The sequence below is a fragment of the Emys orbicularis genome, chromosome 1 (genome assembly GCF_028017835.1).
Source record: "Emys orbicularis isolate rEmyOrb1 chromosome 1, rEmyOrb1.hap1, whole genome shotgun sequence".
In the NCBI taxonomy this organism is placed as follows: domain Eukaryota; kingdom Metazoa; phylum Chordata; order Testudines; family Emydidae; genus Emys; species Emys orbicularis.
The window spans coordinates 108,573,107-108,598,291 of record NC_088683.1 but is presented as its reverse complement, the minus strand read 5'-3'; the positions used below and the strand labels follow the sequence as shown (position 1 = coordinate 108,598,291).

At 48.2% G+C, this 25,185-nt stretch overlaps 1 protein-coding gene across 1 annotated transcript in view; it reads left to right on the top strand.

The window, feature by feature from the left end:
• Positions 1-670: 670 nt before the first annotated feature.
• Positions 671-25,185, top strand: part of DENND2A (DENN domain containing 2A) — a 50,371-nt gene continuing 25,856 nt past the window's right edge. Inside the window, exons 1-8 of the mRNA XM_065407350.1 lie at positions 671-756; positions 3,429-4,649; positions 6,169-6,296; positions 8,667-8,788; positions 13,244-13,441; positions 16,239-16,332; positions 18,643-18,693; positions 23,710-23,897. Coding sequence (XP_065263422.1) covers positions 671-756; positions 3,429-4,649; positions 6,169-6,296; positions 8,667-8,788; positions 13,244-13,441; positions 16,239-16,332; positions 18,643-18,693; positions 23,710-23,897 — 2,088 coding nt within the window. The remainder of the gene's footprint in view (positions 757-3,428; positions 4,650-6,168; positions 6,297-8,666; positions 8,789-13,243; positions 13,442-16,238; positions 16,333-18,642; positions 18,694-23,709; positions 23,898-25,185) is intronic.

The window sequence follows — 25,185 nt, the reverse complement described above, 5'->3', positions numbered from 1 at the left end:
GGGTAAAAGCACTGTCGAGAAAACGTGTTTAAAACAATAGACAAACCTACCCGCGTGTCAATAAACGTACCAGACATTATCCTAACAAGGGCTCTGACAGGAGCAGTCCTTCGACACGCCACCTGAGGAGTTTCCTTTGTGGTCACAAGTTCATCACAGCTTCAGCTCCATATAAGTACCCAGTCTTATGGGGTCTCAGTAGGCCCCATCCTTCCAATCCTACCGTAAGGATTGGGGCCCTCCATGCACCAGAGTCCTGACTGTTTGCTGGATGAGGAAGAAGGCTCCAAGTCAGTTTAAAACCAGACTATTTATCCAATAAATTTGACTGTTGGTCACTGGAGAATCCCATTTGAACTAGCATATGCACATCTCTGCGTGGGGGGAGGGGGAGGAACATTTCAAAGGGCTGATAACAGAGGAAGTACATTAGCATCCCCCTCTTCCTAGAGAAGGTCCATACAGTGCCCCGTAACACGTACACAGTTGCATTTTAATACAATGGAATCCCCAAGGTACTAACCCTGATTCAATCACGTTTTACTTAATTTAGTAACATTTATCTTCATTCCATAACCTTTGGTCAGGATACTACAGGATATTGTCAGTCTGTCACAATACCTCTGATCATTTCAGTGTTGCTTTGACTTCCCCCAGGTGATCTGTCGCCATGCCAGGTGCTGACACGATGACAGCTAGCAAGGCAGCCGACGTGAGCAGCAAGTCTGAAAACGGTGTCTGCAAATCCATTGAGAGGTGAAAAGTCCTAAATTCTTGTTTTTCTTTTTCCCAAGGGAGGGGAGTGGAGAGGGAGTCATTACTTTCCATTGGTGCTCTCTCTCATAGCCTAAAATGTGCCTCTAGCATCAATATGCCTCAGCCGGTGTCTCTAGGCCATCAGGTTGTACGTTTAAATCCCACATCCTGATGTTAGTCTAATAACTTGTGATGATACCACAGTGCACTGCTAGACTAGGGGTGGGGGGGGGTCCACCCCATTAGAGGCATCATCCAAAAGGTTACACGAAAGTCCCTCCTCCCACTGAAATAGGCAGAAATTACAGGAGCATGAGACTTGGGGACAATGATACCCTGGTTAGTATCTCCCTTCCATTTGGTAACCACAGATGCCAATGTCCGAGGCTGGGTGTTAGCTATGGCTGGGTGCATAATGGCTGCCAGGTTTGCTTACATGCTCACTGCACTACCAGCAGGAAACCTAGCGCTGACCTACACACTGTGTTTTTGCACCATTGTAACTAAATCGATTTAGTTGCATCAGTGCCAACCCCTGGTGTAGACACACTTCACCCAATTTATATGAATCCAGGAGTTGATAGAATTAAACTAAACTGGGGTAAGTGCATTTATGTTGGATTAACACAGGGGTGGGCAAACTACAGCCTGGGGGCCGCATCCAGCCCTCGATCTCCCGTCGGGGAGCAGGGTCCGGGGCTTGCCCCGCTCCAGCGCTCCAGCTGGGGAGCTGGGTCCGGGGCTTGCCCTGCTCCGCACGGCTCCCAGAAGCAGTGGCATGTCCCCCCTCCGGCTCCTACGCACAGGGGCAGCCAAGGGGCTCCGCACGCTGCCCCTGCCCCAAGCCCTGCCCCCGCAGCTCCCATTGGCCAGGAACCGCGGTCAATGGGAGCAGTGGGGGCGGCGCCTGCGGATAGGGCAGTGCGCAGAGTCGCCTGGCTGCCCCTCCGTGTAGGAGCCATAGCGGGGACATGCCACTGCTTCTGGGAGCTGCTTGAGGTAAGTGCTGCCCAGAGCCTGCACCCCTGACCCCCTCCCGTGCCTCAACCTCCTGCCCCAGCCCTCATCCCCCTCCAGCCCTCTGAACGCCTTGTTCCCAGCCTGGAACACCCTCCTGCACCCCCAACCCCTCATCCCCAGCCCCACCCCAGAGCCCCACACCCCCAGTCGGAGGCCTCATCCCACCCCACCCCCAACCCCCCTTGCCCCAGCCCTTAGCCCCCTCCCCCACTCTGAACTCCTCATTTCTGGCCCCACCCCAGAGCCCGCACCCCCTCCCACACCCCAACCCCCCAACTTCGTGAGCATTTGCTCACCCCTGGTTTAACTTAAGGGGATTGTGCCTCTGTAACTAAATAGTTTTAAAATTGATTTACTTACACTGATGCCATCTTTCTAGCATAGACAAGTCCTTATTGTTTTGCAAAGTGCTCTGAAGAGCTTTGGGTTTGAAGTGATTATGTTATAAATGTAAATGTCTTCCCAGCTGGGGCTTAATGGATGTTGATAAAAGCACTTTGAGATCCTTGGGTGACAGGTGCGCGGCGAAGTACATGTTTGTCTGATGCAGCCAGGTGTCATGTAATTAAGTGGTTTTTATCCCTTGCCATGACAAGCTTCATTTAGATGGCGTGCTCTGTGGGACAAGAACTCTCTGTGTGGTGTGTGTTTGTACAATGGGAGCCTAATCCCTTTGTGGGTCCCCTGGATGTTACAGCTGTGTGACTGATGAACAATAATAATAAGAAACATAAAAGTGCAATGTTATTGTGTTAATGGGCACTCTGGAAAAACTTGGAAGGTGAAATTATTGGGGGAGGGGATCACTATGGGTGAGGTTCTTTCTTCTGTTTCATCGATCTCAAGGCAAGAAAGGGCTGCTGTGATAATCTAGCCTGACTGCCTGTGTAACACAAGCCATAGAATTTCATCCAATGGCTCCTTCATCTAGTTCAATACCGTCTGGTTGAACTAGCCCCTATGTTTTAGAACAACATCCAGCCTTGATTTAAAGACTCCAAATGATGGCATGAAAATCATTTGCATTGGTTAATTTCCCTCCTTTTATTTCTAGTTTGAACTTTGCTAACTTCAGCTGCCAGCCACTGGATCTTGTTATGCCTTGTCTCGATGATTAAGCCAAATAGTCTATTTAGAAAGGCGTTACCGAGTAGACTTTAGAGGAATACCTACGGTGTCCCAAGTCTACACGTCTGTTTGATAATCATGTGCTAGCTACTAAATCTTAAATAAACTAGAGTCCATTTTGACTTTTATTTTGATGCACCTGTCTAAAGTGAAGTAAAAAAGCCCTACTATTCTATTTAAAATGCATACAAAAATACAAACGGACCTGTTCTCAGTATGAACACTCTTAATTTTCAAAAACTATAATCCCACCTATGCTTACCCCATTCCACTCCCTCAGAGAAAGCCTGGGATAATAGACAGGTCTTGCATCAAACTGGGCTCTGTCATAGCAAGAGAGAGAAGGAGTGCATTCCAGAGTCCAGGATCCTCCCCTGAGAATGCTCTGCAGCAGCCCCCATCTTTGAGCATCCCTGCCAACCTCACCTGCTTCAATAGAGCGTATAGAGCTGGTGTACTGATGACCAAACCTAGAATGATCAGCAAAAGTGATTTTTTTCTTCTCTTTTGTCTTTGCTGTGTAGGGTCAAGCTTGCAAGTAAAAATAATAGAAACACTGTGAAGGAATTAGAAAGACTTTGGTTTGGGTCTTCAAGTGAAAATTATTCTGAAGGTGCCAGTTTCACGCTGAGTCTAGGACCTAAAGCTGAACAAGTTTCTTCTGTGGTGAAAAGCCCATTGAAATCACTGGAGAACTTGATGCTGGATCCAAGGCTAGACTGCTTTCAGCAGAACATGCTGAGTCCCAAAATGATTATCAGTGACCAATCTGTGGATCTTACTGTCAAGGAGAGCAGCAAAATCATAAGGAGACAGATAGGAGGCCCTCAGAATTTACAGTCAGCTGGGAAAGTCAGTTTGAGGAATAAGCCCTTCAGTATCAAGGACAAGATTTCCGAGTGGGAAGGGAAAAAGGAAACACCTTCTCCTCTGGTCAGTCGGAAGGAGGAAGAGCAAGGAGTTAAAGAGGAGCACAAGATGCCATGTGTGGTGGAGAAGATGAGTGGGGAAGTTTTGGGGCCTAGGAAAGTGGACACCAAGAGACTTATAACCTGGGAGTTGGAATGCAAAGGGATAGGCAAAGAGAATGAAAGAAGAGTGGGCACTTCAAAGAGCATGGGGCAGGGAACAGAGAGGAAAGTGGAAATGCAGGAGAAGGAAGAGGAGGTTGATTTCAGTGTTGGAAAATGCAAGGAGGTGAAAGGTGGTAAGTGGGAGGTCCAGAAAGAGAACCTTTCAGTACTGACTCAGGTCAAGAAACTGGAGCAGGCCTTGAAAGAAGGATCAGCAGAATTGCAGCCACAGTTGCCAGGTACTTATTATTCCCCACACTGTCTGCAGGAGAAGGCAGATGAGGGACAAACCTTCCCAGAGGACCAGGAAGGTGTATGTGGCTCTGAACTCAATCAGAGGCTCCTCAGCTTAGACTCAGAAATCAGTGAGCCCATTTTTGGGACTCTGGAAGAGGTGAAAGCATCTCAAGTGAAATGCAAGGATCACAGCGTGGAGAATGTGTACACAGAACCAGGGATACCGGAGAAGAAACCCTTCATCAACCCACTTCCAAAGCCCAGGCGAACTTTCAAACATGAGGGAGAAGAGGGATGGATTCCGGCAGCTAGAAATAAGAGAAACTTGCCCCCTCTGCCATCTATACCTCCCCCTCCTCTCCCTTCTTCTCCTCCCCCATCAGCTGTCAGCAGAAGACTATGGAATGGGAAACATAAGAATAATGCTGACCACAGGTATTCTGGCTTTACTATTCTAATGCTGGTACAGGAGTTCTTGATTAATTTGATGGTGGTGTACAGTTCTGCTTCTGAAAAGGGCCTCCACAAAAGTGGCATCATCGGGGTCTATGTTTATTGGGTCTCAACCTTGTTCATTAGTAAGAGGATGTCTTTCTGACTATCCGCTCCCTAAATTCACCCTGGGCTCTGAAAGTGAAGTAGTGTTCTTTCCGCCTCAGCAATGTCAGTGATCACGAGCCTGCAGGATATATTCTGCTCTGTTACACCTGTGCAAACACTCAAGGCCGATAGGTTTCCACAGGTGTAATGACTTTGAGATGGAGATCCTATGACTAGTGACAATGAGTGAGAATGAATGATTCCAGCTTGACTCGCCGATCCCAGGATGAGTTCATGATGTTGCCAGTTTAAAGACAAAACAAACAATCTTTTCTGCTTGCAGAATGAGCACAGCTGATCAGAAGCCATTGAGAGATGGTCAGGGGGGACCTTGCCATGCCATTTTTACACTGTCACTTTTCAGAGGAGAGCTGCCCTTTCTGCTCAAGTCTGTTCCTTGTTTACTAATGTTTTGTTGGAGGTTGCTCCCCACCCCATCCCCTTTTGTAAGTCCAAATATTTGAGTGGTGGGGGAAAACCTGCCTTAAAAATGTACTGTTCTTTTTGAGCCTATCCTCTGCAGTGGATCTACCTTAAAAATAAAAATTCCTGACTTCATTTGGACTGGGAGAGGACTTTAAACCTCTCTGTGATCGACTGGCTAGGATGCTCCACTGCTGTCCCTTCTCATTATTCAATGTTGCATATTGCTCTCCTGCACCACTCATAGGAGGCCTGATTTCTGACAATGCTTACTCATGTTGAGTAGTAATCAGTGGGACTGCTTGTGGAGGAAGACGCTACTTAGGGTATGTCAAGTCTGCAGTCAGAGGCGTGCTTGCAGCACGGGTAGGCATATCCACGCTAGCTTTACCTGTGCTAGCAGAACTAAAAATAGCAGTGTTACCGGGGCGACGTGGGCTTAGTGCGAGCTAGCAGTGCGAGCAGGTACCCGGGGTCCTTGGCGTGCTTGGACAGTCCACACTGAAAACTGTGCTGCTGCATCTACACTGCTATTTTAGCTGGGCTAGTGCAGGTATGTCTACCCGTGATGCAGTCAGATCCCAGATTGCCGTGTAAACGTGCCGTAGGTGTTGCAGACTGTGGCCCCTAGTGTTTTACATGCGTGTTAGAATCATTACACTAAATAAACAATTGCAACCCTGACATTTGCTGACTAGTCCCAGTCTGGTAAAAACTGATTGTTGTGTCAACATTGCTTTATACGTTGTACGGGATGGATCTGTGGTGCACTGATGCTCCTCCGTAGCTCATGTTGCTGTCTGAGTGACTTGCTGGAGACGAGTGAATGATATTGAATTATTGGATTTGTAAAGTCTGTTTATCTCTATCACTCTCCATCCTATTTCTCCCCCACCCCCTTCTTCCCCCCCTTCCCCCCCGAATGGCACAGGAAGTCCTATGAGTTTGAAGACTTGCTGCAGTCGTCGTCCGAGAATGGCAGGGTGGATTGGTATGCTCAGACCAAGCTGGCCCTCACACGCACTTTATCTGAGGAAAACGTCTATGAAGACATTCTGGGTAGGAGCTTCAAGAGGGGGATGGGGAGGGGTTGGACAACTAAAAAGACTTGGAGACCAACGATGAAAACGTGTCACAGTCCAAGGCCTGACCTAGGAGAGTGTATTTATTAGGCAAGAGCATGTTGTGGTGCATCACACACAAAATATCAGCCAGCAGGAAGAAAAATATTGTGTGAACGGGTGACTGTGAAATTAAAATATTGGGTCCCACAATCCCTGGGTTCGCGTTTGTGGCACTGTGATTTATTCCACCCTTCAGCGTTAGTGCAGATGCCTGGGGATGGCTGAGATTCCATCAGCGCCATTCCCAGGAATGTTATTTTATTATCCTACACTTACATACACAGTGTTTTCCAGACTGTAGAGCAGAACACATCCCATGTCCTGAAGAGCTTTGAGTCTAGCTGTCGCAGAGCTAGAGTTAAGTGAACCTCTTGGCAGAGTTTAGCTGGAGAGGAAGGAAATCAGTGCTGTTGTATCCTACAGAGGTGGGTCACGTTGTTTGGGATGGGAGAGAGCCACAGGAACCAGCAGGGCATTGCCATTTTGATCTTAGCAAACTCTCATGGTGTTTGGTTAGAGAGGTCTCACAAAGGATACGCATCCCCTTGGGATTTGCTACAGACAAGGTGGAGATGCTCTGTCCTTTCCCCGATCAGAAGAGATTGGCATTAGTTGTAAATTTTAAAGCTGCCTGCCTCTTTTGCAAGAGTTAGTGGGACCTTATGTGCCCTCTTTCCCCAGCTGGTTTGGGGGCCAAAGGACAGGGGATTGCCTAACAGCTGCTGGTCAAAGCCACTATGTAAGTGTCACCCTTCCAGCTGGAATAACATGGATCATATTACAGGGTTAAAGAATTGGCAAATCCCTCCATTCTTAAACAGCCACGCCTCTCTCCCCAAGCTGACAAATTTCAGAGTGGTAGCCGTGTTAGTCTGTATCAGCAAAAACAACGAGGCGTCCTTGTGGCACCTTAGAGACTAACAAATTTATTTGGGCATAAGCTTTCATGGGCTAAAACCCACTTCAACGGATGCATGGAGTGGAAAATACAGGAGCAGGTATAAATACACAGCACATGAAAAGATGGGAGTTGCCATACCAAGTGGGAGGTCAGTCTGCAAACAGCGCTGGCAGCAGGAGGAGAGCTGCAGTGTCCCCTGGTCCTGAGTGCTAATTCTCACTGCTCCTGTCTCTCCAGTGTGTTAAATGCTGATCAGATAATTACAGTTGGAATAATTCACATCCATGAAAAACCTACACCTAAAATAAGTTCTCTAGTTCAGGGGCAGTGTGTGGTTCCAGAACATTTGCATGCAGCTTTCTTTGATAGACAAAAGTACTTTTACCTCCCTCACCTTGGTGAGTCCAGACAGTCACTCATAGACTCATGGAGTATCATAGGAGAAGAGGTAGAAAAGGTCTTGTGGTGTTGTGTCCTTGTCTGATGACTTCAGCTGCGGTCCCCCCCTCCATTGACCTCTGGCAGGGCAGGCTGTTGCACAGCCAAAGAAGAAATACAAACCATATACAGGATCCAAAGCTAAGCTGCAGTGCCTGCCCCAGCATTACTGACCCCCTAGTTTCATTCTCAGCTAGATGTGTACAAGAACAAGAGAAAGAAGGTTGCTTTTAACTCATGGCTCTCCATTGTGGTGGCACGACAGTATGCATAAGGAAAGAGAAGGCTCGTAATAAATTGCCTGCCCATTCAGACACTTGGGCCTACATTTTCCATCACTGATTTTAGGTACCCAGACTGAGATACCTAGGGCCTGATCTCTCAGAGGTGCTGAGTATCTTCAGCTCACTTTCAAGTTAACTGGAGTTGTGGGTGCTCAGCATTTCTGAAGAATCAGGCACTAGCTGTCTCAGGGTGGGCACTTACAAATCAAGGCACCCCAAATTAGCAGCATGAGGCTTATGCACCACTTAAGACCCACTTAAATGATATTTGGAAGGCTTAGGTGGGACTTAGATGGAGCACAGGCCTTTAATTCAGAGAGAACAGGGAATCAGAAGAATGAAGAGAAGGGATATTAAGGGCCACGGTATATGAAAACCTTATGACTTCTCCATTGACAGGGAAATGGACTGGAGGACTTAATGGGTCTTTTCCATCTCTAACTTCTGTGACATAATTCTATGGCTGGATACATCCTGGTCAGGATTTGGATGCAATCCAGTAAGCAGCTGGACTCCCAGAGCTGGAGAGAGGGAAGGGATGGCAAGAATGTTTGAGAACAATTTTTTTTAACCACCAGATGTGGGGGGTGGGAGAAAGCCATAGGATCCCAGCAGAGATTTTGTGGGACTCCTCCAGGATTTTCTGCATTTCTTACCTATAGCGTGTGGCTCTTTGCTGCAGATCCACCATCGAAGGAAAACCCCTATGAAGACATTGAGATGAACAGCCGCTGCCTGGGGAAGAAATGTGTCCTGACTTTCCCAGCATCCCCCACCTCCTCTGTTCCTGGCACGCCCTCCAAGGTATCCTGGTTCGACCAGCATGACTTGTGTCCAGTTCCCAAAAGGCTTTGGGTGAAATCCTGTTCTCATTGAGGCCAATGGAGTTTTACTATTGACTTTAATGGGGCCAGGATTTTACCTTTTAGGTTTTAGCTACTGTTGAGGGGAGGTGCAATAGCGAGAATAGAGAGCCATGGGCACAAGAATTGCCATGTTCACCCTTTGGTACGGTGTCTTGTTTTCGTTTTTCTCACACGGGGGTTAACTCCTACGCAGTATGCCAGGAGCATGCATCTGGAACTCGCTCAATAATCCGTGATAAGATTTAAGGGTTTGTAATTGTTAGTGCTACATTAAGATTTTATGCAAGAAGGGTGTGATCCCAGCGATCATGTTTTGTTTTGGACAAAATCCTGTTTTGATCCATTTCCTCTGTAAATATGTGTTCCCAGTGAAGCCTCCCCATCGTGCAAGCAGTTTGGGGGAAAGCAAGCAGATCACAAAAGGAAGGGCAGCTGTTTGATCTTAACCAAGATGGTAACTCATATATGCACAGACTTGCTAAGGGCTGTGATAGTGCAGTGGGCTCGTGTTGGCCTCTCGCCTCTGGAAACCTGGAGTCAGATTTTTACTAGGTTCCAAGTGAAAATGAGTTGTGCTCTGATCTAGTCTCTACACATGTCCAGCACAAAACTAACTGTGGACCTCCGTTGCAAAATTTGGTTCCAGGGCTGACCTCTCCTGAGGTTCAGGGGCATTTGCATTTGGGGTGTTGGTTTGGGCCCAGTTATACAGAGAATCCCCACCAGATGGCAGTCTCAGTTTCAATCTAGCGGAACCCCAGAACCGGAGAGCAGGGTGGGGTTGCGGTTTAGAGTTGAGGACCATTGGCAGAGCTACGAGAAGGAAGTTTTACCTGTTCCGGGCTGCTTTGTATTTCGCTCAGCCCTGCGCTATTAGCCCCACAATTTTATGAGTGCTACATTCACTCACAATATTTAAAACCAGGGAAAGGCCATTTATTGCTGCAGTGTAAGGTAGCCTCCTCCTCTTTAAAGTGGCACTGGATGCACCGCCAGTCAAGGCCCAGTAATCTGATCAGCATCCATGGGCAATATGTAATCCATTTTTGCAGCTGTTAAGAATTGTGAAGTGAAGCATCTATCGCTCCCTCCATTAGGAAGGTCCTGTTGGATTTCCGTTGATCAGTTTGGTTAAAGGTAGCAACCAACTCCCTGTGGTTTCACTGGGAGGAGCTTACTAGAATTCCTGGCTAGCTCAGACATCCTTAACAAGTGCACCCTTGAGGTCCTACTTTCTTGGGGACTCCCCCATCTCATGCAAGCGCTGCAACTCTCAATCTGACGCTGTCTTTCTCTTTAGCAATGAGACCAGAGGAGGGGGTAAATATATGGTCTGTGCCTCTTTCTGGAAGCTTGTGATCCAGTGAAGGGCAGCCATGCTGTCTGCCTCCTGTGTCGTTCCAGTTGCTACCTGTTCTACCCTTAGACCCGGGGTTCTCACAACCAATTTTTTGGTGACCTCAGAGTGCAGCCACCAATTCTTGCTGGTGGCTGCTCTGACAATTTTTCCTAAAATACTTAATTAACTTTAGGAAAAACAAATAAATATGCACATATATGCTTCCAAATCATTGTAATTTAATTATGTAGAGTTTGGGGTTTTTTGCAGACTCAATAATAAAAATAATGTACAGTTGTCACTATTCTGTATTGGATCTAAACAGAATAGAAACCCAAATAAGGTGCTTTGCACATTCTTCTCTCTTTTTGTTGTTTCTTTGGCTTTTTGGTAGCTTTTTTAAAGACTTGATAGCTAGTAAGTCTGCTGCTGCGAAAAGTAACATTTGTATGTTTGTTAATATTGTTTTTCACAGCCTCCCAGCTAGCTAGTAAGTCTGCTGTGAAAAGTAATATTAACAAACATACACATATAAATTTTCACAGCAGACTTACTCAGCCCTGGCAAGCCAGAAGCCCTGGACGGGGAGGTGGGTAGGGGGACAGCAGTGTCCAGGAGCGATGGGGGGATGGATGGGTGACCGGTGAGGCAGCAGGGGTCAGGGGAGATGCGAGGCGTGTGTGTGTGAGCCAAGGGCCGGCACCGGCCGCTGCATGGCCAGAGTCCAGAGCCAGAACCCCAAAACACATGACCGGATCCTGCTGCCCGCCACCCCAGGGCTGAAGCCAAGACTCACCGCCCCTAGCAAGGTGGGGAATTCACTGGTTGCCTGCTCCTCTGGCGTTTGGGGCTCCAGAGGGGGGCAGGGCCCAACCCCTGCTGGTGGCCCTGGGGGAGGTTCCACTGCTTTGCCGCCCCACCCCCACTGTCCAGGAGGCTGTCGTGGCCGCAAGAAAAGCCCCTGGTGGTCACGGTGGCCGCATTTGAGAAACGCTGCCTTACACTGTCCAGGCTGCCTCAGGCTCAGCCCATGTGACAGTAGAAGATCACACTAGTAACAAGTAATGTCGACAGCGGGGGTATAAGCTCAGTTTTCCTTACCAAGAGCCCTCGCCGTGCTATCCAAGCTGCAGATATTGTTATTAGGGCTGATTTCAATTTTTTCAAAATGTTGACACCTTTTCCCCCCCAAAAAATGTTGCTGTTTTTCAACCAGCTTCTAGGGTGATTGAGATTTTTTAGAAAATGTGAAATTGCAATGAAATGTTCTTATGAAAATGTGTCTGCATTTTTTGATCAGCTCCTTACCCCCCAGAGGTAAACTGTAGCATGGCTGTATAGCTAATCTCTTCATCACAGGTATTTGGGATGGAATTCACACCTGTGCAGAGGGCACATACAAGGACCCATCCACCTCGTAAGTCCCACTCAAGCTCTCAAAATGGGACTGAACTATTGCATAGGCCTTGTGCTGGCCCTCTGCACGGGGATGGATTTCATCCTTATGGCGCCCCCTGTCAAGGTAGTATCTAGGAGCTGAAATAACACAGTTATACTGCTACATGGTTCTTAACACAAAAAATTGCTGTCCGCGTTGGTCAGGAAAAATGTGCTGTTAACACCCTGTCTGATAGCCAGCATAGTTTCAACTATAGCATGGACCTTACTGGACCCAAATCGTGGTAGAGCCCTGCCCCGTCCCATTCCCCCAACCCAGAACTGACTAGGAATGTCTGAGAGGCTCCCTACCCTGAAGACCCATCATAAATAAATTGAATCATTGGGTTGATGGAAGAAGCAGTGGAGGCCAGTCTCCAAAAGAGAAGCTTCTTCACCCTCTCGGAAGCCGTGAAGAAGCAGACGGCTCATTTTTGCCCCCAATTCCTTCCTCCCTGGAAGGTGTTCCATTCCTGAGAGGGGGGGCAGAGTAAGCTCTTCAGGGCAGGGATTGTCTCTGTGGGTGTACAGCACCCAACACAAGAAGAGCTGATCCTGCTCGGGCCCTCCGGGTGCTGCTGTACTATAAAGAAGGAGAATGCGATAAAAGTTGTTACCAAGAGTCATTGCACTGAAAAGCAGCTTGCTCGGATTTAACCAGAGAGCTGAATTTGAAATCCATTTGAATTAACTGCTTGTTATCTAAACAGCAGTGGCCTAACTCTGTGCCTGTTGACTCAATGGCAGAACTCCCATTGACTTCAAACAGGAGCAGAATTAGGCCAACGCTGAGGGCGTTTGAAAATCCTGCTATCACAGGAGTGAGTTGAACTTTGACCCCCTTAAAGGCCCAAGCTCATCCTGTGACATACCAACAGGAAAAATTGTAGGCACTGGCCAACACTGACAATGTAAAGGGAAGCTGCACCTTCACACCCACACATAGGTTCCTGTAGTTTCGCTAAATAAAAAAGTTACAAATAGTGGAGGGATTAGAACTGGTGAGGAGAGAATGCTCCATGACTTCCCTCTGTATTCCCTCCTCTACTTCCTCTTCACACTTCCCCCAAAGTGTCATTTCACAGTGGCCCTATCTCTCTCTGGAGCTTCTCCCGGCATTGTCCAGGAGTTGCTCCCTAGGATATATGAGGCACTCCCTCCCCCTGAGTATGCTGCTTTGGCACTACTCCCAGCTCCTTTGGTCTGGGGAATTTAGAATCTGAACTGTGATACTATAATATATCAGCCTGTTGGGCTATGACTGGACTTAACCAACCATTTACTGATGGGGTTAGGAAGAAACTAACTTCCATTGCTGTCCATGATGGGGTTTCTTGCACCTTTCTCTGGAATATTGTCTTTAATTGTCTGGCACAATATTGTCTTTAATTGTCTTGCGCAGTAGTCCTGTGAAAACTGTGACAGCCATGCAAAGTTCTTGGGCCTGTGAGAATCTGCCAAGCATACTGGTAAGCCACGTCTGCCTGTGTGCTAGCCATGTGCTCCAGCTCACCTAATTGAAATTAGTGCTGTCACAATGTTTCCTTGAGACGTATGGTGAGATAGAGAGTGCTGTGTTAATTTATTTCCTCTCCTCCGTTCTGTCTCCTTCCCCAGTTGCTTTCCAAACCCATTTTCTTTCGACAAAACTCAGAGCGGCGGAGTTTCAAACTGCTGGACATACGGAAACTGAGTCGTGACGGTACTGGGTCCCCTTCCAAAATCAGCCCTCCCTCTACCCCCAGCAGCCCAGATGATACCTTCTTCTCCCTGGGAGATTCTCAGAATGGCAAGAGGAGAAGGAAGATTCCCAAGGTAACTTCAGGATTTTCCCCCCCCCTTATCCTGGCTTCTCATGTGTTGTTACATTGATAAGGACAATTTTTTGGTGCAATTTCCAATGTCATGCCCATAAAATTTAGGAAGAGTTCTGGGCTATGACATGATTTCCATTAACCTTTCACAGTTAGTACTAAACATTTTCTACATCCCACCCACCCTTTTTCTCATGGGAAAAAAGGGGTCCAAAGATCTCTGCAAGGTCTAAAGCAGTGGTTCTCAACCAGGAGTACATGTATCTCTGGGGGCCCACAGAGGTATTCCAGGGGGTACATCAATTCCTCTAGATATTGGTCTAGTTTTACAACGGGTACATAAAAAGCACTAGTCACGTCAGTACAAACTAAAATTTCATACAGACAATGACTTTACACTGCTTTACATACTATACACTGAAATGGAAATACAATATTTATATTCTAGTTGATTTATTTTATAATTATGTGGCAAAAATTAGAAAGCAAGCAATTTTTCCATAATAGTGTGCTGTGACACTTTTGTATTTTTATGTCTGATTTTGTAAGCAAGTAGTTAAGTGTCGTGAAACTTGAGGTACACAAGACAAATTAGACTCGTGAAAGGAATACAGTAGTCTGGAAAGGTTGAGAGCCACTGGTCTAAATAATGTGTTTTTTCTCTCTGACATGTCCTACACTACTGTGAGAGATAAAACAAGTAAAAAAAAATTCAGATTTAGAAATTTCAACTAGATTTTTTAATGAAATTCAAATGTTGATAGAAAATTGATGAATTTTTTGCAAAGAATACATCTTGGTTTCCAACCATGTTTAGTGAAGGACATGGAGAGCGGTGGATCCAATGAAGGGCCATGTGTCCAATAGTTGTTACCTGGTGATAATATATATTTTCTTTCAAGATATTATTCACTAGATGTCTCAATGTGCTGTAAGAGTTCCAAGCAGGGGTATGATCCCACATAAACAAAGGAGACAAAGCTGAAACTCAAGCTGTGTAGAATCTTGTTTGTTTGTCTGTAGTTATAGATGTTTTCTTTAACAACACTTCCTATTTAAGATTGACTGTGATTTCATATATCATGACACTATTTTAGATTTAGATCGGGGAGTAGTTGGGTTCAATTCAAGTGAGGCTGTGGACCACGTATTGAATGCTTTCAAAACATGGTTATTTTTCCTGCTCTTAGCAAGGCTCTGGCAAAGGTTAGCAGTGCTAGGTTGCAACGGTGTCTCTGAGCAGACAGTCTTCCTTTGGGAAAATGCGTGCTTGTGTGTATTTATGTCTTCTGATCATGTGTTCTCATGTGTACAAATCTAATTGTGCATGTCTATGTTGTACATATTGGGTCTTCACAATGTTTGTGTTCATGCCTAAAAAGAGATGCAGATTTTTGCCATGTGTCTACTTAGTGTGCTTGTGTGTGTGTGTGTGTGTGTGAGAGAGAGAGAGAGAGAGAGAGCATTCACGTTTCAGGATGTGCATGTGTGTACACAAGTTCACATTAAGTGCCATGGATGAGGAAGTTAAGGGGTGTGAACTTATTGGTGAGTGTAGTGCTGTGTGCCCGGGAATAAGATTTACTATATACATTGATGTTGGTACCAACATGAGAACCAGGACAGACAGCTCGAGATGTGAAATAAATGATCTATCCTAAAGGCTTTTGTTTAAAGCATTTCTGACCAAATTTGTACTAAGTCAGTAAGTCCAGCACCTCTTTATCATTGACGATTACACGATGTTTGTTCTCCAGGGTCGCTCATAGGTGTGTATGTACTAGCGTAGTAACAAAGCCAAACTCTTAACATAAAGCCTTTCTGCTTCTTGTGCCTCCCCCAAGGTCCCATCTGCATGATGAGCTGTGTCATGTTAGGCATCCATTTCATATTTAAAAATATCAATAATTGAGCTGTGCCACTGGGGTGGATGGGACGGGATTCGTTTGAAATTGTTTTTTAAAACTCTTGGAGCTGGATCTTCAGGTCTACCTGTGTGTAAGTTGCATTCTGCCACCTTGTTGCTGTCCCATACCCAGGGAATGCTTTGGGCCAAGGTAGATCAGCCTCAGGTGCTCTATATATCCTAGGAGCCACTGGCCTTAGATGACAGCAAGATCTGATCATGCCCCATTCATCCTACTCCCAGGACACCAACTGGACCAACTGATGGCCACGAGCCACCTGGCCTTGAACTGGCTATACTGACTTCAAACCACCTGGGGATTTCCCTACATAAGGGGAACCCCCATTTGCCCTGTGAGAGTCACTCGCTGCCTGCAGTGCAAAGAGGGATGATGAGCTGACCCCTTGAATCTACAGCCCTGACTAGTCTACAAAAGGGACTGTACTAAAAGACTTTTTTTAAAAGCTCATTTTAACAGTGGCTTCAGTTAGCACTGATTTCCCCCCATGTGGAAAATGTATAAAGTGTCTAAAGCATTTTTTTAAATAAGGTTCTCAGTAACCTAAGTAGGTTTTCAAATCCTCAATAGGTCTCTAACATGCTTTCTGTAAGAGGTGTTGAGAACAGTTTAACCCTAATCTTTACTGGTGATCTGTTGTTCTCGAATCCACTGGAGTGGGGAGGGCTGGTCCAGGGCATGGCCCAGGGGGACTCATTGTCAACAAAGGGTAGCCAGGGTCATAGTGTTTATGGTACCTATAGGGTCTAGTGGTTGGAAGGTTGTTGACCAGGATTAGGAAACTGAAAATTCCCTTTGGAACAATAACATTTTCATCTCCCTTATTGGGGAAAGGGCACTAACTCTGTTTTCTGTCTCCTGCTTGCTGAGCAGCTGGTATTGAAAATCAACGCCATTTATGAGGCCCGAAGGGGGAAGAAGCGCGTCAAGAGGCTGTCCCAGTCTACGGAGAGCAATTCAGGGAAAGGTAAATGAACATTGACCAAAGCTGAGTCTTTTTGAGAGTTTCTACCTGGCTTGAATTTTTTACTGTGATGTACAGTGTGTTTTCTAACACTTTGTCTGGTTCAGTGTAAAAGGAGTGGCTGGGGCTTCCTTTATGAATAGGGCCCTACTAAATTTACGGTCCATTTTGGTCAATTTAACTATCATAGGAATTTTAAAATAATAAATTTTATGATTCCAGCTATTTAAATCTGAAATTTCATGGTGTTGTAATTGTGGGGGTTGCAGTACTGCTACCCTTACTGCTGCTGCTGGTGGCGGCACTGCCTTCAGAGCTGGGCAGCTGGAGAGTGGTGGCTGCTGGCCGGGAGCCCAGCTCTGAAGACAGAGCCACTGCCAGCAGCAGCGCAAAAGTAAGGATGGCATGGTGTGGTATTGCCACCCTTACTTCTGTGCTGCTGCTGGCGGGGAGCTGCCTTCAGAGCTGGTCGCCCGGCCAACTGCCGCCACTCTCCGGCCACCCAGCTCTGAAGGCCGCGCAGAAGTAAGAGTGGCAATACTGTGATCCCCCCCTAAAATAACCTTGCGAGCCCCCTGAAATTCCTTTTTGGGTCAGGACCCCCAATTTGAGAAATGCTGGTCTCCCCCCATGAAATCTGTGTAGTGTAGGGAAAAAGCACACAAAAGACCAGATTTCACGGACGGGGGGGGGGGGGGGGGAGGGGAAGGGGAGACCAGATTTCATGGTCCCTGATGCGTTTTTCATGGCTGTGAATTTGGTAGGGCCTTTTTTGTAAAGCTAAAGGCTAGTCCATTATCTAAGGCTACGTCTACACTGCACACTCTACACTGTCTACACTGCACACCCTACATTGGCACAGCTGTGCCAATACAGCAGTCAGGGCCGGTGCTACCATTAAGGCAAACTAGGCGGTTGCCTAGGGCGCCAAGATTTGGGGACGCCAAAAAGCAGTGCCCCCAATTTTTTTTTAGTGTTCCTGGGCTGGGCTGCCGGCGGTCCGCTGACACGTGCGGCTCAGACTCCTTCTCCCAGCGCAGCGGCCGTTCCACTTCTCCTGCCTCCCAGGCTTGCGGCGCCAAACAGCTATTTGGTGCCGCAAGCCTGGGAGGGGAGGAGAATTAGAGTGGGGGTGGCGTGCTCAGGGAGGAGGCGGAGAGGTGAGCTGGGGTGGGGAGCTGCCGCATGGCTCCCTGGCGGGGGAGGGGGAGTTGCCGTGGGGTGGGCTGTGCCTCAGGGCGGGGGGGGGGAGCTGCCACGGGGGGGCGCCTCAGGGCAGGGGGGGGGGCGGGGAGCTGCCGCAGGGCTGGCGGGGGGGGGGGGCGCAAGGTGGAAGTTTCGCCTAGGGTGCAAAACTTCCTTGCACCGGCCCTGACAGCAGTGCCACTGTAAGGTCTCCCGTGTAGCCCCTCTTTGTCGGCAGGAGAGAGCTCGTCTGCTAACAAAATAAAACCAGCCCCAACAAGGGCAGTAGCTTTGTCGGCAGGAGAGCATCTCCCGCCAACATAGTGCTAGCCACACCGGCACTTTTTGTCGATAAAACTTTTGTCAGCCAGAGGTGTGTTTTTTTCACACCCTGAGTGACAAAATTTTACTGACGAAAGTGCAGTGTAGACATAGCCTAGGAGCTCTTACTGTAAGGACATTTCCCCAGACTCAGTTTTAGTCCATTACTCCTAATGGTAACCTCGTGGGTTGCACTGAACAATTCCTCCCCTTCTTGGTGTTTCTTTCTCACAGATGCTTGTAGATGTTTGTCATGATATATATATAAAAGCTTGTGTTTCAAAACAATCTCTTTGGGGGATTAGAAAGAGACCTTAACGGGGGCAGATTGCTCCACGTTGGCCTACTCTGGGGGTTTCTTGCACCTTCCTCTAATGCATCTGGTTCTGGACACTGTCTGAGGCGGGATACTGGACTAGACAGACCATGCGTCTGATCCAGAATGGCAATTAACTGTGTTCCCCCCATCCCTCAAGTTATTGTGTAGCCAAGATAAGCATGTTAGATCCAAATTTTGTGCTTGGTTACATCCATACAACCAACTGAATGTCAATTGAAGCTTTCTGGATTTTTCCTTTTGCTCTATACACATAATCGCTTTTGTTGCTCTTTTCTGAATGCCCTCTAATGGACAGGAGGGTATCAAGAATGGTGAGCTAAGGCTCCATTGTCGTGGGCACCCCTGGGAAGAAAGAGCCCTTGTATGCGATACATTCTGCCCCCTGAAGTGGTTAAGCCAGGTTTTATTCTGCCATCCATAAGAAGTGCATTATTTTTAGACAGTCTTTATTTCATGTTTCCTGGTAGTTACAGATGAGAACAGTGAATCGGACAGTGACACTGAAGAGAAACTGAAAGGTAAGAAAAGTTTGCCCTCCGCACACACATGGGAGATGGTAACTCACAAACTCACACTTGATTTCCAGGGGTGTATTAGCTCTTTCCTCTTCTCTTTGAGGCACTTAGAGAAGAGACTCATTTCCGCTCAGAAAAGAGAGAAGTCAAAGGCCACAGAACCGCAGGAGAAGCTCAGTTTGAGACACATGAGAGCCCAAAACAAACCGAGAGCCCGTTCCAACTCCCACAGAAGTGAATGGGAGTTTCTAAACGGACTGTCATGGGAGTTGGCTTGGACACTGAGGCAGTTCAGAAGAGGTTTCGATAAGTAAAGGGTCACAAATGTGTGAAGAAGGCTGCCAGAGGCAGCATTGCAATGTGACAGCATGAGCATAGTCCAAAGTCCTCACTTGAGGAGCAAACTATTGCAGTGTAGGAACACAGCTCAGTGGAGAGATTGAGCTGCACTACATGCTCTCCTGTGAAACTCCTGTGCCTACCTGAGGCTGTTTGCTCAGCCCTAGAGGAACTATGTGTTGTATCAGCCTCCACGGGATTCCTGCAGAATCTCCTTGAATTCCCTGGCCTGGTTATCACTCCAGCACTGTACTAGTGACACTATGATTATGTCTGGATTTATAGCTGTAATTAGAAACCAGCCGAAACTGGCATTTGAAATCGAAACTCCTCCGACTATAAGGGTTTTCAGATTCCTGTGCAGAGATACAACCCTAGCCCTGTGGTTTGGGGAACAGGTCAGATCCTGGTGCAGGGCAGGGGTAAGCAGGTGGCATTCCCACTCTGCTTCTCACACAGTGCACTAGTACTGGAGATGACCTAACCTTATCCCTTTTGGGGGGTTGCCTTAATAGAAAAATTAAAACAAACATAAACATTACCCTGAGCGTCCTCCTGAATTTAGCTGTTAGCAGGGTTTTTCCCTGCAGGACCCTTGTGTCCCTGACCAGGGCCGGCCCTGACTTTTTTGCCGCCCCAAGCTTAAAAACAAAACAAAAAAAACAGGGCGCAGGGCAGCCGGACCCGGAGGCAAAGCCAAAAAAACCCAAAAAACCAGGGCACAGGGCGGACCCGGAGGCAAAGCAAAAAAAACCCAACCCCCTGGGCGCAGGGCAGCTGGACCCGGAGGCAAAGCAAAAACAAAACAAAACCCCTGGGCGCAGGGCAGCTGGACCCAGAGGCAAAGCAAAAACAAAACAAAACCCCTGGGCACAGGGCGGCTGGACCCAGAGGCAAAGCAAAAACAAAACAAAACCCCTGGGCGCAGGGCGGCTGGACCCAGAGGCAAAGCAAAAACAAAACAAAACCCCTGGGCGCAGGGCGACTGGACCCGGAGGCAAAGCAAAAACAAAAAAAAAATAGGGCAGCCGTGCCGCCCTAAGATTGGACGGAATGCCGCCCCTTCGAATCTGCCGCCCCACGCATGAGCTTGCTCGGCTGGTGCCTGGAGCCGGCCCCGTCCCTGACTCAACTTATCTCTGCGTCAGAAGGTATGTCTACACTGCAATTAGACACCTGCAGCTGGCCCATGTCAGCTGACTTGGGCTCGCAGGGATTGGGCTAAGGGGCTTTTAAATTGAGGTGTAGATGTTCACGCTCAGTCTGCAGCCCTCCCACCTTGCAGGGTCCTAGAGCCCAGGCTCCAGCTCCAGCCTGAGGCCAAGCGTCTACGCCACAGTTAAACAGCCCCTTAGCCCAAGCCCCACGAGTCCGAGTCAGCTGGCATGGGCCAGATGCAGGTTTTTAATTGCAGTGCAGACATACCCTGAGAGATACTCGATGAGCCTCATAGAGCCCTTTTCTATTCCTGGACTGGAGTTAATATGAACTGTCTGGTCTGGCTGCCAGGGTGAATCAGCTCAATAGGCCTGTATCTCTGTGCAGGGTCCTAGCACCTGACCGCTTATCACAGGCCTGTTATCCACTTTGCAGTTAGCTGAAATCTGGTGAGGACAGCTCATGAGACTTTCGTTTGAACCTGAGTTAGAGCCCTGATTGGGCCTCAAACCTACACTTAATCCAGATCAGGGTCCAAACACCACCTCTTTGGCCCATACATTCCAAGGCAATGTGGGAACAATTCTACTGAAATACCATATAGCCATTGCCCAATCACTACACCAAAATCTTCCAGTAAAAAATGTTAGTGTGTTACCACTGTACCACAGTGCTAGAGTGGTAAAAACTACACAGCCTCTGTGTTCCCATGTGTTCATGTGCTGAAAAAGATTGTAATTCTACACATGCGTGTGGGCATTCCATGTGTGCAACAAGAGCAGATTTCGGGACTTTCTTCTCCTTGTTTCACCAGCTTTTGCTTCCATTGCTAGTTTGCTTTTTCTATTCATGGAAAGTGCATCTCTTTGGAGATGGAACCTGCCTGTTTTAAAAATCCAGAAGGGAGGATTTTGCTCTCCCATGAGTAGGAGCCGGTTAGTGTGGAGAGGCAAGGTGGGTGAAGTAATATCTTTTGTTGGACCAACTTCTGTTGGAGAGAGAGACACGTTTTCGAGCTTACTCAGAGCTCTTTTTCAGGTGTGGGAAACTAACTCACAGCCGAACCAAAACCTCAGATCCAAAGAGCACCAAACTCCGAGGGTCTCAGAATCCAAACATGGCTCTGAATCTGATTGTGCAGATAACACCTGTCTCTATAAAGGTGTGAATCAGAACTCTGGAGCCATGATGTGTTGCTGAGATGTGTTCCCCATGCACTTATTCTCCTGACCCAAACAGTATGGTGTCACTGTTTTAAATACTAGGAAAATGGGCCCATTTTGTAATTGAAATGTTTTATGTTTGGGGCTTTCCGTTTGAGACAGTATCTTAAGTGCTGTCCATAAGGGAAGGGAGAACACTCTGAAGCCAGACTCTGCCATGACAACAACAGTGCAATCCCATTAGCTTTAATGGAGTTGCACAAGACGTAAGCCAAGGCAGAATTTGATGTATAGGCTGCGCCTGCATTGCACACGACTGCGGGCAGCATGTAGTGTACGTGTAGCTACAGGCTGCAGTGAAACGCACACTGTGTCCACACTGCGGCGTGTAGTTACGCATGGCAGTGAAAGACTCTGGCAGAGGCTCAGGCTTTCCATGCTGCCTTCTCCCTGCCAGAGTCTTTCCCCGCTTCTGGAGTCTTTCCCTGCTGCAGGGAAAGGCTCCAGCAATGGGAGGCTGGTAGAGCCTTTCCCTGCTGACGGAGTCTTTAGCTGCGGCAAGGAAAGACTCTGGAAGGGGGCAGGCAGCAGCCTTTCCCCACTGCCTCCCCCCTGCCAGAGCCTTTCCCCAGCAGCCAGGAGGCAGCGGGGCACTATGCTGCTAAAAATATCAGTGTAGATGGGGAGGCACTGCTTGAGCGAGTGGAGAGGCATGTAGTGTATGTTCTCACATACATACCCACAGCCTTCAGGCATGTCTGTACCTACTCCCCTAAGCCGTGGCTCACCATTTCATCCTTCTGTTTATACCTGTGCTAGGGAGACTACACACGTATGTACACGACATGCCGCCAAAAGAAGGGTACAGTGTACATGCTGCATCCTTGGGGGCAGGGGTGGCATTTTCAGAAGTACTCAGCCTACTTTGCTCCTACTGAAGACAGTAGTAAAACTCCCATTAGCTTCAGAGGGAGCAGATTTAGGCCAGCACTGAATGTTTTTGAAAATCCCTGCCTTAGACAATAAAGGGCCTTAACCCCACCTGTAGCCAGGCCCTGACTGGTGCAGGTGGGGTGGGGATAAAGGATGATTGTAAGCTGTATTTCCAGTCCCCTTATATCCTGACCAGGCATTGTTTCATTCCTGGTGTAACTTAGAGCAGCCATAGGGCTGCTGTCAGTTGTATTCAGCTGGAACCTATGAGCAGCACAAAGCAACCTAATGAGGGGCCAAAGATCTGGCCCAAGGCATTCTTATAAGTCTCCAAGGGGCTGCCTCTTCTTGGGCAGAGCTCTTGTTTGCATTCACTTTATTTGGTGCTGATCAGTTCCAGTACACCATCATGGATTGCCCCTGTCAAACTTGGGGGCATCACTCTGCCACCCAGCAGCACAGGGTGCCTGGCTGTGAAGTATTCTGCAGTCTCATCTTGCAGTTCGTTACCACTTTACTTTTATGGGAGGAGGGGGACACTTTTGGAGATTTACTTTGAACCTAACTATAAAACTACAGGGGAAAATGTTCCAAAGGAATCTTGTCTGGCCTCTCCCCAGTGGGTGGCCTTTCATTACTTTCCCGACTGGAGTGTTTATTGTCCCATAGTTTGTACATTGTGATAGTCTCAGGCTCCTGGTCAGTTTTGTTCTTTTCCCAGTATCTTTGGGTGAACTTGGCCCTTGTTTTAAAAAATAAAAGTAATTTGAGCTCTGATTAGCTTTAGGCATAGTATGGGCTGGCATCAGGCAACCTTTTTCACTCATCCCTCTGCCGATGCATTTCATTCCTGGCCTACAGCTTCCCCCATCATGCCATTACAGCCCTGGGGCCGTGACATTACTCAGCCTGACTGTGTTCTGACCTACAGTATCCCCAGCTACTCTAGTTCTGGGCTTCAAGTGCTGCCAGCGACCTCTATCCATCAGTCACATGTGCTGGCTTTGACATGGAGATGAATAAGGACGAGGATGACCCCAGGAACTCTCTCTTTCACTTGCTATCCCACCTGGATTTCAATTTGGGTCTCCCCGGCTGAAAAGCCTACCTATTAAATCACTGCTCCACCTAGACCCCACAGGTTGCAATTTGGGCACCCACACTCTTGTCCCCTCTTCCCGTGTGCTTTTGGCCAGTGCTACACACCTGTGTTGAAACTCTGCTCGGATTACATACTGTCTCAGCCATTACAGCTTTTCCTTGGAAGCTGGATAGCACAACTTCCAAATGTTTCTGCCTCTCACTCAGCCCTTGGGAAAGGAAACACACTAAAGTCACGGTGAGCTCACAATAGGTCATTCCAAAGCATGGCGGGAGCTCTATCCAAATTCCAGTATCAAATGACTCTCTCTCTCTCTCTTTGTAGCTCACAGCCAACGGCTGGTACATGTGAAGTCCCGCCTGAAGCAAGCCCCACGGTACCAAACCTTGGAGCGGGACTTGATCGAGTACCAAGAGAGGCAGCTGTTTGAGTACTTCGTCGTGGTATCACTGCACAAGAAACAGGCTGGGGCTGCATATGTCCCTGAAGTCACCCAGCAGTTTCCATTAAAGGTTCGGTGCATGGGCAAAGGCCTACTGGTGTAGCAGTTTCATCATTTAGGTTCTTCATCCCCATCTGGAACCCATTGCCCTCCTGGCTAGCGTGCTGCAGGACACATGTTTAAACAGGAGACTCTCAGGGGAAGTTAGAGCTCTCATGTTAGCCCATAATGTAATGCAGGATAATCCCCTGCTGTGCCATTGTTTAATAGGACAGAGGATTTGGAGGTTGCCCTGCCCTCCATGAACTTCATGATGTTCTCGAATGCAGATGGAGCAGCTACTTTGATCCTTCACTGCCCTGGGAGAAAGTGTGTACAAAATTCTTCCACCACTTATCTCAATAAAAGGGAAGCAACTTGGTACTGCTAGGAGAGACCAGCGACTGTGATTCTCAGGGTGCAGAAAACTGTCATTGCAGGGAGAGCAAAGCTATTACCAACAGGTCTCTCTTGGCATGAGAAACAGGACCAAATGAAAACATGTGGCAGTGCATTTTCCAACATGGTGTAACAAGAGATTGCTGCAGGCTTTATTCTGCACACACGTCCCCGCACAGATAGCCTCCTCCCTTTACCGAGCTCTTAGCTATATCACAGGATAGAAGTGAGACCCAGCAGGGACAAACACATGCAAAAGTAGGGTTTGGTGGGCAGGGCCGGCTCTAACTATTTTGCCGCCCCAGGCAAAAAAGAAGAGCGCCGCCCCGCCGTACCCCCCCCCCGCGAGCGCCGCCGAAATCCCCGCCCCCCCCAGCACCACGCCACCCGAAGCCCCGCCCCCGTCCAAGCGCCGCACCGCCCGAAGCTCCCGCCCCCCCCTCTGAGCGCCACACCGTGCCAGCCCCCGCCCCCCGAAGCCCCTGCCCCCCAAGCACCACGCCGCCCGAAGCCCCGCCCCCCCAAGCACCACGCCGCCCGAAGCCCCGCCCCCCCAAGCGCTGCGCCGCCCGAAGCCCCTGCTCCCCCTGAGCACCATGCCGCCCGAAGCCCCGCCCCCCCTCCGAGCACCACGCCGCCCGAAGCCCCCTCCCCACTCCGAGCTCCGCCCGAAGCCCCCGCCCCCCCTCTGAGCGCCGCGCCACCGAATCCAAAAAAAAAAAAAAAAATCGAGCACCGCCCTGCCCCAAGGTGCCGCCCCAAGCACGTGCTTGGTCGGCTGGTGCCTGGAGCCAGCCCTGTTGGTGGGGAGTGTGTGAGGGGAATTACTTAAAAAAATTCTAAGGTCAGGTGAGCTAGTAGAGCAGCAATTTTAATATCTTCCAGGCAGAAGCTTAGTCTCTGTCATCACCTCTTCATTT